Source organism: Halichoeres trimaculatus, unplaced genomic scaffold, assembly GCF_033239565.1.
Source record: "Halichoeres trimaculatus isolate MK-OKI-2021-1 unplaced genomic scaffold, fHalTri1.1 fHalTri1_scaffold_20, whole genome shotgun sequence".
Classification (NCBI taxonomy): domain Eukaryota; kingdom Metazoa; phylum Chordata; class Actinopteri; order Labriformes; family Labridae; genus Halichoeres; species Halichoeres trimaculatus.
In genome coordinates, this window is record NW_027437198.1 from 28,477,781 (window position 1) to 28,490,478 (window position 12,698).

Genomic DNA, 12,698 nt, shown 5'->3' on the forward strand with positions numbered 1-12,698 from the left:
CAAACCAACCAACCAACCCTTAAACCAACCAACCATCCCTTAAACCAACCAACCAAACCTTAAACCAACCAACCAACCCTTAAACCAACCAACCAACCCTTAAACCAACCAACCATCCCTTAAACCAACCAACCAAACCTTAAACCAACCAACCAACCCTTAAACCAACCAACCAACCAACCAACCAACCAACCAACCATCCCTTAAACCAACCAACCATCCCTTAAACCAACCAACCAACCCTTAAACCAACCAACCCTTAAACCAACCAACCAACCAACCAACCAACCAACCAACCAACCAACCAACCAACCAACCAACCATATTACCAACTGACCAAGACCAAGTGATGAATCAATCACCACACCATTAAACTAACCAACCAACTGATCCACTGACAAACCAACCAATTAACTAAGCAACTGACTGACAAATCAACCCTTCTAATTACCAACACACAAACCAACCAACTGGCCAACAGCAAACCAACTAACTAATCAGAAAGTTCGTTGGTTTGTCTGTTTGTCAGAGACTCAAACAACTGACCGACAAACCAACCCACTAACCAGCTGACTGACCGACAGACCAACCAACCTAAGACCAACATTAATGACTTACATTTTGTTTTTCTGGTAGCCCTGTCAGTAAAAAGTTGAAGTTAAAGCCTTTAAAGCAATAAGATGAATAAGAAAAAAGAAGATAGAAGAATCAAAAGTGGGCTGATGATCTCCCACAGACTTTCCTTTAAACGGTTTAAAAAGTAATCAGCTGTACATCAAACAAATGTCATCATAACCACTACATCTCCATGAAGCGTTATCATCATTACGTCACGGTGGTCGGCACGTTCAAAAAGCAGCAAACTTCAGCTCAGCCCTCAGTGATGGACTGATAAGACTGAAATCCACTCCAGCCCTCTGTAACCACACAGCGTACAGTCATCACTGAAACAAGCTAACGAGCTGATCTCTGAATCCTCGTTATTTCTGAGAAGCTTTATCAGCCGCTGTTCATCACCCCAGATTACATGAAACAGAAAGAGGCGCAGAGTTTTTACAACTGTTACTATCTGCTCCAAGAGTCTGATTCACTTTCCTCTGATACAGGAAGAGGAGCTGTGCTCTGTGGTACGGCGACACCTTTCAGTCAACAGCATGAGGACGTCACAGCTGAAGGTGTCGTTTGTTAACCTGTTGTTAAACGCAGACAGAGCTTCTCTTCATGCACAGCTGAAGTGTTGATGTGTGTGTGGGAATCCTCGCTCCTCTCCACGTCACTGTGCACACACAGCACGCTGGAGCCACCACATGAGAGTTTCAGTTACATTACCTGCACACCTGTGTTCATCAGCCTGAGGAGTGAGCATCAGTGTGCTGGAAAGTCCTCTGGTCCACTTGTTTGGTCCGGACCAAAAGCAGACTTTATTTTTTTCGTTTGGTGCGGTTCGTATTCAGATTGTACTTTTATCAAGTGGACTATATTCTGTAAACACATCCAGGTGTGTGAGGATCAGTGCTCTCATTGGACAGCACTGACAAAGGGCGGCACACAGAGTACAGACCTGGAAATGGAGGTAAACGTGTGTGTTTGTGCTCTTATTAGAGCTGCTAAATCATTTTCAGTTTCAAGAGCAGCTCCTTCAAAGCAGCTTAACAACACCGTTTACAATTTAGGAACAGGAAGACCAATGATCGCAGCAAGGAGGCGCTATGCTCTGCGTGTCCTGACCCACAACATGCTAGCTACAGCGTGGCTAAACAGAAGACGGAGGATCAGGTATGAACCAAAGACGGTTAGGTTACGGTGGCTCTATAGGCCCAAAAGGAGCATGTATCCTGTAGTTAGTTCAGATGGACCTTGGTTTGTATTCAGACCTGCACCAGAGAACCACGAACCGCACCAGAGTTCGTTTGTGTCTATTCACACCTGCATGAAAAGTCCGGACCAGCGTGGGAAACGAACCCTGGTCCGTTTAAAGTGGACCACACAGTCCAGGTCTGAATACGGCCTTAATGTAAAGATGGAAGTTTCTGTGCTCAGTCTCTGTTTAAACGTGTCTATCCACCAGGATCTGGATCACAGCGTGTGAGATGTTCTGACTCTGAGGAGGTTTGAGGATCAATAATGGATCAGAGATCAGCAAGCTCTGGGTAAATGTGTGTGTGGAGAGTAAAAGCAGGCAGAGCTGGCTCAGAGGCTGAGTCCCATCACTCCCAGTGGCTCCCAGTGAGAGGAAACATGGTGATGACTGATCTATGAGACACGGTGTTTGAATTTAAGTGAAGAACCAAGTTGTAAAACTTTCACAGAATGGATCATGATTTCTGCAAACCTGAAAACTGTAAACGGACAGATCCTTAGGGATCAATGACGTTAGAGATGACCTGGAGTTCAGCAGGTGAACCATCCTGCAGCCTCTCCTGTTGTTGGGTTTTGAGTGTCACAGTGGGTCTGTGGGTCTGTGGGTCTGTGGGTCTGTGGGTCTGTGGGTCTTACTGAGGTCTAACACGTCGTCCGTCTTGATGAGGTCTTCAGGTCTGGTCAGAGGCAGCTGTGTTTCAGGTTCCCCCTGGAGCTGGAGCGATAAGGACCTCAGCATGAAGAAGACACGGATGGCCTGTGAACACAGACTCAGAGTTACACTTCCTGTGTGAGACTGAGGCTGTGAGTGAGCAGACGCAGCTCAGAGAGAGAGGGCAGAGCTTTATCTGAGGAGGATCTGTCCAATAACTCTCATCGCTCCGATCAGGCGCTGCGTTTCATTTCTCTGCAGCTCAGCTGTTGCTCCTGGCTCAGCAACAAAACCACAGAGACACTAACACACACACACCTGCTCTGAGCGGTCTCCACAGGTGTTACTAAAGGTCAGAGACTGTTTTAATTAAAATTATCTGTCAGAGTAAAGTGATCCATCTGTGAAACCTGGCTCCAATCAATGAATGAGTCAACTTTTTCAGGGCAACTTGCTGATAAAATTATTATAAAATTAAAATAAAGCTTTTACAGCCAGACAGAGCGAAGTCGTGATGAAAACACAAACATTTACAGAAACCATCTGTAGCTGTGTGTGCGTGTGTGTGTGTGTGTTTAACACACCCTGCGTGTCTTCTCCACGTCCCCACAGGGCAGCCTCTTCACAAAGTCGATGCCCGTCAGAGGCGTCCCAGTGGGCGGCAGCAGCACCGAGGCGTCCATCATCAGATACTCCACGTTCAGAGGTTTACTCTGCAGCAGACGCAGAGAGGAGCGTGAGCGTGTGAGCTCAGGAAACATTCATTCATTCATCATCAGCAATAAAGAAACAGCAAACAACCAGAGAGACTCACCGTCATGCTCCTGTACTCGTCTTCAAACATGTCCAGAAAGATCTCCTCTCCCTGTGACGAGGAAATGAAACACACGTCAGAGGAAAGACTTCGTCTCTGTGAGCGTCTGTGTGAGCGTCTCTGTGAGCGTCTGTGTGAGCGTCTGTGTGAGCGTCTCTGTGAGCGTCTCTGTGAGCGTCTCTGTGAGCGTCTCTGTGAGCGTCTGTGTGAGCGTCTGTGTGAGCGTCTGTGTGAGCGTCTGTGTGAGCGTCTCTGTGAGCGTCTGTGTGAGCGTCTCTGTGAGCGTCTCTGTGAGCGTCTGTGTGAGCGTCTGTGTGAGCGTCTCTGTGAGCGTCTGTGTGAGCGTCTGTGTGAGCGTCTCTGTGAGCGTCTCTGTGAGCGTCTGTGTGAGCGTCTCTGTGAGCGTCTGTGTGAGCGTCTGTGTGAGCGTCTGTGTGAGCGTCTCCGTGAGCGTCTCTGTGAGCGTCTCTGTGAGCGTCTCTGTGAGCGTCTCTGTGAGCGTCTGTGTGAGCGTCTCTGTGAGCGTCTGTGTGAGCGTCTGTGTGAGCGTCTCTGTGAGCGTCTGTGTGAGCGTCTGTGTGAGCGTCTGTGTGAGCGTCTCTGTGAGCGTCTCTGTGAGCGTCTGTGTGAGCGTCTGTGTGAGCGTCTGTGTGAGCGTCTGTGTGAGCGTCTGTGTGAGCGTCTCTGTGAGCGTCTGTGTGAGCGTCTCTGTGAGCGTCTGTGTGAGCGTCTGTGTGAGCGTCTGTGTGAGCGTCTCTGTGAGGGTCTGTGTGAGCGTGCGTCTCTGTGAGCGTCTCTGTGAGCGTCTGTGTGAGCGTCTCTGTGCATCGTGTTGGTTTTACTGGAGCTCAGATCTGTGCTCCTCACGTCAGTCAGTGATCTGTTTCCACGCTGCGCTGCTGTTTGTAAAGTTACCTCCCTGACCAGGTGTGTTGTGGAGATCCTCTACCTGTGTTTTACTGCTTTAATCTACTGTTAGAGCCACATTCAGTGATAGCTAGGGCTGAGGGTAAACGATTATTTTCAAAACGATTAATCGGACAATTATTTAATCAATTAATCGACTAATCTAACGATTAATTGGACGATTAGTCTAATGATTATTTTTCTGTTGTTCAATTATTTCAAAACCATAATGTTTCCCAAATAAATGCCAAAACCATCTCTCTCATAGCAGAGTTTATTAAACAACACTGTTTTTCACAGCAAAATGCAAAACATAGAATAAAACTATAAAAAATAAAAAGGCCAGTCTGTTTACTCTGACAGTCCAATAGGGCTGCAACTAACGATTATTTTTAAAGTCCACTAATCTATCGACTTTTTTTTCTATTAGTCGATTAATCACGGTTATTTTGTGTTTCAACCTTTAAAATGTGCAGACCTTTATAATTCAACCTGTGTGTTTCATTTTCACTGCATTTACCCAGAGTTAGGTTCTCTCCTCTGATTGGTCAGCCCTGTGTCATGTTTGTTTGTTTGTTTGTTTGTTTGTCTTTATTTCATTCATGATGACATAAAAAATATAAGTACTATACAAAAAATAAATAAATCTCAGACTGAATGAAGCAGGTAACAGGAAATGAAGTTGTTGTTCAGTGTTGGACAGACCTCTTATCAGTGACTTTGTTCTTGTTTTCTAATGTTTATTTGTTTATTGGGGCTTTGCTCTCTGTATGATCCGTCTGACTCTCTCCCAGCTCTCCATGACAACGCCTTTAGTTTCCTTTCTCTACATGCTCACTCCTCCTCCTCCTCCTCCTCCCGCTGAGTGTTAGCGCTGCAGTGTGAGCTTGAGAGTGAGAGCTCCTTCAGATAAATGTCCTCTCTTTTCTAAAGTTCGGGGAGTTTTGACTCTAGTTTGTGGCTCAGATCCTGAAAAACTGTCTGTAACAGAGAGTGAAGGAGACTCTCTAAATCAGGTTATCAGACGCTAAACTCCGGGAGCTGTCAGGCTGTCCAAGCCGGAGATGCAGAGCCTCCGTCAGCGCACAGCGCTCTCTGGGAGTGGAGACTTTTCCTCATCAATATTCCTCACGTATGAACTTAGTGATCTTTACCCATAAAGTCTCCAATAACACAGCACCTCATGCTGTGAGCTGAAGTTACAAATGAGTATTACCCCCTGGTGTTTGATTTCACCATGTGATAACAACAAGAAAACAATAATACCACGCGTCGACTGTTAAAATTTGTGTTGATAAATTTTTATCGATTATGTCGATTATGTCGACTAATCGCTGCAGCCCTAGTGAAAGTTCATCATTAGTTTCAGTCGATGCCAATCACCGTCAGACCTGGAGACGCTTCATGTTCACTCACTGTGTAACTCCTCTGCACTCAGACTCTGTGCTTCATCTTTAAATCTGTATTAATCTCTTTTTTCCCTTTTTATTTCATTTTTCTGTGTTTTATTTTTGTTGTGTATTTGTCATTGGTTGTAATAGTTTCCTTGACCATGTTTTTCTGGCCTGTGTCTCTGTGGAGCTCTGTGAGCTGCTCTGCAGAGACGTGTGATATAAACAAACCTCTGTGCACACAGAGCAGAAACTGAACGTCTCACACAGCTCGTCTGAGTCTGTCTTTCTGATGCTGCGTATGTTCTTTACATTAACGCTGCAGTCAGCACTGAGGCCTGTCAGGGCTCGTCACGGTAACCACAGCCTCTCCACTGAGCAGCACAAGCTCCAGCACTTCTTCTTTCCTCTGAAACACAAACTCTGGATTTCGTTTTAAAACCCTGTGAATGTGCTTTTTCTTCCAAACACGGCGTTTCTTAGAAATCCTGAGGGGAATTCTCAAAAGGTGTTTCAGGATCTGAAGAAATAACGTGGGGAAGTCAAAACCTGACAGGCTGAAGAGATGAGACGTGTTTGGACACGCTCTGGTTATGAAGGTGTCCGTCTAACTACCCTGATACACACAGGTGACCGAACTCCTCCTGTCGTCAAAATGAAAGTGAAAACAGCGAGAGCAGGTCGTTATCTCAGCTTATCTCAGACCTGGAATCTGCTGTTTCAGGGCTTCTTTGTTTAAAGGTTGAGTTGGAGGAGCTGTGTTTGTTTCCCGGCTTCCTGAGTCTCTGTGTTCACGTGTTTTAATGTTTAAGGACAGAGTGAGCTGTGACTGACTCTCAGACTGATTTCCAGAGACGCTCAAAGTGAAAGAGAAAGCACTCAGAGCATTCCTCCACCAAACAGAATAAACAGCTTTATTTACAACACAGCGCTTTCACTTTGACCTACAGCTCTTTAGGAGAAGCTGCAGCAGTTACAGTCAGAGGATTCACTGTGACACACACACTCTGACACACACACACTTCAGTCGTCCTGTAAGGATCCTTCAGGTGATTCAGCTTCTCTCTGTTCAGCCTGTTTCCTTTGTTTATCTCCTGAATCTCTGGTTTGGACTCTCTCCGTCTCTCTGATTGTTCCAGGAACAGCTAAATGCTCCTGCTATGATTTCTCTGAGCTCTCCAGAGACAGGAGCCAGAATAAACAGAATTAACCAGATCCCCTGACAAACAGGGTCAGACTGGTTGTGCAGTTTGTGGTTGAGGCTTTAATTTGACACCTCTCAGTTTGTCTTTGTGTTTATGTTGTGTCAGGATGAGGGGGTGGAGCGAGGGGATCTAAAAATGACTTTTACAGGAAAAAGAAGAATAATGGAGACAATCAAACGCAGAGAGAAACACCGAACAAAGAAAGTTTCCTTTAACTAAACAAAGCGACATGAAGACAAACCAGCGCAGGAAACCAAAGCTTCAGGAAAACCCAGAAAACTTCTCCACAAAAACTCAGGTTTCTTCATGAAGCGGGGGTCCCCCCAACTCCTCACACAGGGGGATTTTACTAAACATGTTTAAACCAAGCAGCAACCTCCGGTCTGAGAATATGAGACGATGCTGAAGAGCTAAAATCTGCTGTTTCTCCAGTGTCCACTTGAGGCTGGCTCCAGAAGTACAGGAAGTCACAAACCCACCAAGCCAAAAAAAATCTGTTTTCAAAGCAGAAATTAACCTTTTTACAGCCTGGTTCAAAAAACGTCTCCTGTCTGAGTCGATGATTTCACTACCAGCTCCCACTGTACGGGGGGTGAAGTTTTTTCTAACTCGGCCGTTCAGAGGATATTAAGATCACAAGCTCACCCAATAAGAGGCACAGCTCAGGGTCACGTGACCAACAGGCGCCCTATGGCTGTAGGTGAAGCCCTTGCCACTACCAATATGGCCGCTATAGCCGATCTGCTTCATTTTCTGTTTCAGAAACAGACGGGTGACGTTGGTGAGACTATGTCCATGTTTTATACAGACTATGGTTTAAACACGCTGTAAATCACATGATCTGAGCAAACAGACCACCAGGAAACCAGGGGTCATGGTTTAGGTTTTAGTTTGAGGATCAAACAGAAGACAGACAGGACAGTTCACACACTGCAAAAACTGAATCTTATCAAGTGTTTTTGTCTTATTTTCAGTAGAAAATGTTTTTTTAGACTCAATATGAGCCACACTCACCTGAGCAGTCTAGAAAAATGTCTCATTTCAAGTTATTTACAGATAAAATCGAGGCCTGAATTACTGTAGGAAGTTTAAAAAAATCTGCAAATGAAACAAGAAAAGTTTCTTGTATTTAAACATTTTTCTAGTTTCAGCAAATTTTGTTGTTGTTCCCTTTAAACAACTCAAAACAAGACGCTTTCAGGACTGATCAGGTGAATGAGGCTCAGGTCGAGTATAAGATTGATTGATAAGATTTCAGTTTTCTCAGTGCAGCCACACAGAAAGGATGAACAGTAAATCTGGTTTCACGGCTTCGTCTTAGTCCTGTCTCTGATGTCTGACTGACCAGACCAGACTGGCTGATCCAGACTGGTACGGCTCCTCTGTGTGGACCAGGATTACGGTTCCTCCTGACGTTTCCACTCCTCAAAGTCCTGACTTTTATCTCAGAGTTCAGAGAAATAAAATCAGAGTTTAACTTTTCACTCCAGTTTTTTTGGTTCTGGCTTCCACACGTTTTGTTTTCAGGGGCTCTGATCTTCGTCTGCACCAACGTGTGGGAATTTGATGTTTTGTGAGGATTCCTGAAACGTGTCCTAAAAGTCCTGTGGATGGCTTCAAGGGAAACTCAAACGACAGGTGAGAGGTCATTTTTTACTGTTTCTGGTGCTGTTGGTGAAACCTTTAGCACTTCAACGTCGTCATGTTTTCATGTTTCTGCTGTCTCTCTGGTTGTTGTAATCTCACTGACTGAAGATCAAATACAGGACGAATAAAGTCCCCTGAGCCTGACCCTGGGGTAAAAATCTGCTCCCTTTAAAAAGAGAGAAACCCTCACAGCGAGCAGCGGAGAGCAAAGTCCACAGCAAAGGATTGTGGGGCTTAGGAAACAAAACACGGTGTTCACAGACAGACGCAGAGCTGCTGAGTCAGCACCCAGCTCTGAGGTCCTACAGTTCAACGGACAGCAGTAATGTGTGTGTGTGTGTGTGTGTGTGTGTGTGTGTGTGTGTGCAGTGCAAACACTCACCTTGTAGAATCGCCGCAGCAGGTGCAGACTTTCTTCTCGAGCGCCCTGCGAACAGAGAGGTGAAGGAGAGACGCTGTGAACGTCAGATCCAGAGTCTGAGCCGTTTCAAACATGTCTCAGCACCAAGCGCTCGCCTGTTAGCTGCTGCTGTTAGCCCTGCTGCTAATCGCTAAGCTAATGTGATGTCATCACTCAGGTTCAAGTCAATACTCCTGTTTCTGAAACATTGGGAATGACCCTTTAACATGAACAAACAGAGTTATTCCTGTTTGTTGCACATCACTTCAGCTTCCTCTCCCTGTTTCCATGGCAACAGCAGCAGCAGCACAGACTTCCTGTCCTCCATAGACCAGGATTCATGAGCAGAACACAGACTTCCTGTTCCTGTGGACGGGGATCTCCTGATATGACCAGACACTCAGGTTAGAAAAGGAGGAACTCAGGGGCATTTTCAGGTTTTTAAAAAGGGTTGTTGGTAGAGCTGTCATTTTAACGCATTAATTAGATTGATTAATTACACCGCAAATTAACGAGTTATAAAAATTAACGCAAATTAATCTGGATCCCAAACCTGCGGGGCGTTTAAAGACGCACTTATTTTCAAATGTCTGGCATTTACAAACTGTTTGTCCGACTTGGAAAAAGTGGTGTTCTCGTCAGATTTTCAAATTTCCGATGGTCCCCGAATGTATCACACCTGACGTCAGCAAAATGATTTAAACCAGGGGAGAGAGTGATTTTTGTGAGACTGCCGTCCACATCTTGTTTAATCACACATCCTTTTTGAAAATTAAGCAGATATGAGATTAAAATGTGATTAATTAGATTAATTAATTACAAATCCTGTAATTAATTAGATTGATTATTTTAATCGCCTGACAGCACTAGTTGTTGGTGTTTACATGGCTGTGTTAGCAGGTTGTTGCTAATATTCTGAATATGAAAGAGTTAATGACAGCACCAACACGCAGCCAGTGAGACAACTTTCATGATTCACGCGTGTTCGTCCAGAGTCAGGAGAGCTTCAGAGATCTTTGTGTTTCCTATAAAAGAATTAAAATCTATCCCTGAGCATCACTTCGTCTAAATTCAGCAGCTGTTCCTGAGAAACGGTGACACACGCTGATATCAGAGTTCACTGGGAGACAATGATTCAGAGTTAAACTCTAATCCAGCCCTTTCTGATGAAAAGTTGCTTCCTCTAACCCTCCACTGTTTCCTGCTGCACAGAGCGAGATGCTGCTCCTCCTGCTGCAGCATCACAGTGACAGAGCTCTGACTGTAACCGTCAGCACGCCACGCCTCATCTGATCAACACCCAACACGCCAAACCAGGAAGTGTCGGCTGATTTTACCGTCTGAGATTAGAAACATGACCAGCCGGTGGTTTCCTCTCAGCAGGAGGAGAGGAGGAGGAGAGGAGGAGGGGAGGAGGAGAGGAGGAGGAGCAGAGGAGGAGCAGAGGGCTGTGATACGGTTACTGAATTTGTCAGGTCAGTTTTTTGGCTCTGGATTGAAAACAACAGGCCGGAGCTACAAGCTGACGTAACAACTTAAACAATGAAACAAAAGATAAATATTCCTGGAAATCCTCCAAAATGACGGAGTCCCTCAGGGAAACGACGCCACCTCCTCGTCATCAGGAGGGGAATTCAGAAACTGGTTTCAGTTTTTACCTTCTGATAAAATAACCGACTGAAATCTAAAGACAGATCAGAACCAGGACGACGAGTTCCTCTGAACGTGGTGAGAGGAGGAAAAGGGAAATAAAAACTAGAAATCAGAAAATCCCAGAAACAGGTGAGAAGAAAGAGAAACGCTGTGAAGGAGGAGGTCTCTGAGCAGGAAGGAGGAGGAGGAGGAGTGTATGGGAGGGTGAGGATGGTTCAGGAGGTGAGAAGGTGACGCAGGGAGAAAGAGGAACATGTATCCAGCACACACTCGTTTGTCTGAGGTGGTGGTTGTGTGGTGGCGTTGGACGCAGGTTTGATGGCGTTTTACCTCCAGACAGGCCAGGTGAACGTCTTTGATGATGCAGTCGTTTCCTGACAGCACGGACTGCTTCAGCAGCAGGCAGCTCAGCTCCAGCGTGGCCAGGCGCACTTTACCGTCTGCACACAGACACAGAGACACACGAGACACGAGACATGAGCTGATGTAGAGTTGGCGTTTGGAAGGTGATGGCGTGTGTTTCCCGTGTCAGGGTCACCTGGCTGTGCTGCCTGGTTCATGATCCTGATGAGCCGCTCTGCCAGAACCAGGCTGTAGGAGCTCCTCTCCTGGTCGGGGACCGGCAGCTGCAGACGCTCCAGCAGGTCCCGGTTTATCCCTGCAGACACACCATCATCATCATCAGCACCGCGTTTAGTTTCAGCTCCCAGTTACAGATATCTGAGCAACAGGTATCCTGTCTGTGATGACACGCTAACGACATGGACACAGGGTCAGGGAGACAAACCTTTGCTGTGAGACACGGCGTACAGCAGGCAGAGGACGAACAGGGCGTGGTAGTCGTCGTCAGTGCAGTCTAGAGCGCAGTACACCATGTCCAGAAACGGTCTGCAAAGAGAGGAGACACCTTCAGCCCTCCTCTTCATCACTCCCTCTGAGGAGCTGACGGCTCGGCCTGACTCTACCTGCTCCTCTGCGTCTGTGAGCGCGTGGCTGCAGCCGTCTTCTCCTCGTCAGTGATGTTCTGCTCCGTCAGCTCCGTCACCTTACATTTCTCCATCACCACCATCTCTATCTCTGAGAGCGCCCCACACACACACACACACACACACACACACACACACACACACACACACACACACACACACACACACACACACACACACACACACACACACACACACACACACAAACACAGACTTTGTACTTCCATGCATAAACGTCAAAAAATGTGAAGTTTATCTTTTTCACAGCACGCTCGTGACACAAACACACAGGAAACTCAAAAAAATAAAAATATCTTTTTAAATCTTTATGATCTGGATCTGAGGAGCTTCCTTCTCTCCCCTGATTCGTCACAAAACAATGAGTTTATTGATTTTACTGATCGATCTCTGCTGGAAATCACTTCACCTGGGTCAGAATAACTTTCATCGATCACGTTTTTAAATGTATGTTTGAGACTTCTCTGCAGACCATGATGCATTTTGTGTGATAACGCCATCCTGTCCAAAGATGGACGACCATCAGGCTTCCCAAAACTGAAGCCAAAGCCCCTGACGCTGGACTGACCGGCTGCAGTAAACATTACAAAGCTTGTTTCCTATATCAGCAGAGAGAAGGAGGTCACCTCAGAGGAGTGAAATGGTCACACACACAGACGACACACACACACACACACACACACACACACACACACACACACACACACACACACACACACACACACACACACACAGACGACACACACGCACGCACACACACACACACACACACACACACACACACACACACACACAGAGCGGGGTTGAGAGACAGGCGGACAGGTGAGGAGCATGGATGGTGTGTCACCGTGGAAATGGAGTTGGTTGCCATGGAGATTGGGTTGGTCATGTGATCGGTGGTAACACTGGGAACCACAGGAAATGAAAAGGTGCCAAACAGGAGGAGCAGCGACAACAGGAAGACCTCATCTCAAAACCTTGGGGTCAGGGACCGCCTGGTGGACTCAGGATGAGCTGCATGTTGAATCCTGAGCGGTTAGCATGGCGGGCTCGTTAAACTGAAGCTCGTTAAGAGCGTGAAGCTCGTTAAGAGCGTGAAGCTCTGCTGTGATGAGCTGTAGTTTTTGCTCCTCCCTCTTCGTTTTGAGATGAGGGCTGCTGCTGTG

At 46.3% G+C, this 12,698-nt stretch overlaps 1 protein-coding gene across 3 annotated transcripts in view; it reads right to left on the minus strand.

The window, feature by feature from the left end:
• Window positions 1-12,698, minus strand: part of clec16a (C-type lectin domain containing 16A) — a 37,622-nt gene that overhangs the window by 7,807 nt on the left and 17,117 nt on the right. For all 3 annotated transcript variants that reach the window (XM_074697248.1, XM_074697249.1, XM_074697247.1), the window contains exons 11-18: window positions 11,494-11,605; window positions 11,316-11,416; window positions 11,067-11,186; window positions 10,859-10,968; window positions 8,858-8,902; window positions 3,327-3,377; window positions 3,097-3,225; window positions 2,497-2,617 (exon numbers count right to left, since the gene is read on the minus strand). In XM_074697248.1, the coding sequence (XP_074553349.1) occupies window positions 2,497-2,617; window positions 3,097-3,225; window positions 3,327-3,377; window positions 8,858-8,902; window positions 10,859-10,968; window positions 11,067-11,186; window positions 11,316-11,416; window positions 11,494-11,605 (789 nt within the window). The remainder of the gene's footprint in view (window positions 1-2,496; window positions 2,618-3,096; window positions 3,226-3,326; window positions 3,378-8,857; window positions 8,903-10,858; window positions 10,969-11,066; window positions 11,187-11,315; window positions 11,417-11,493; window positions 11,606-12,698) is intronic.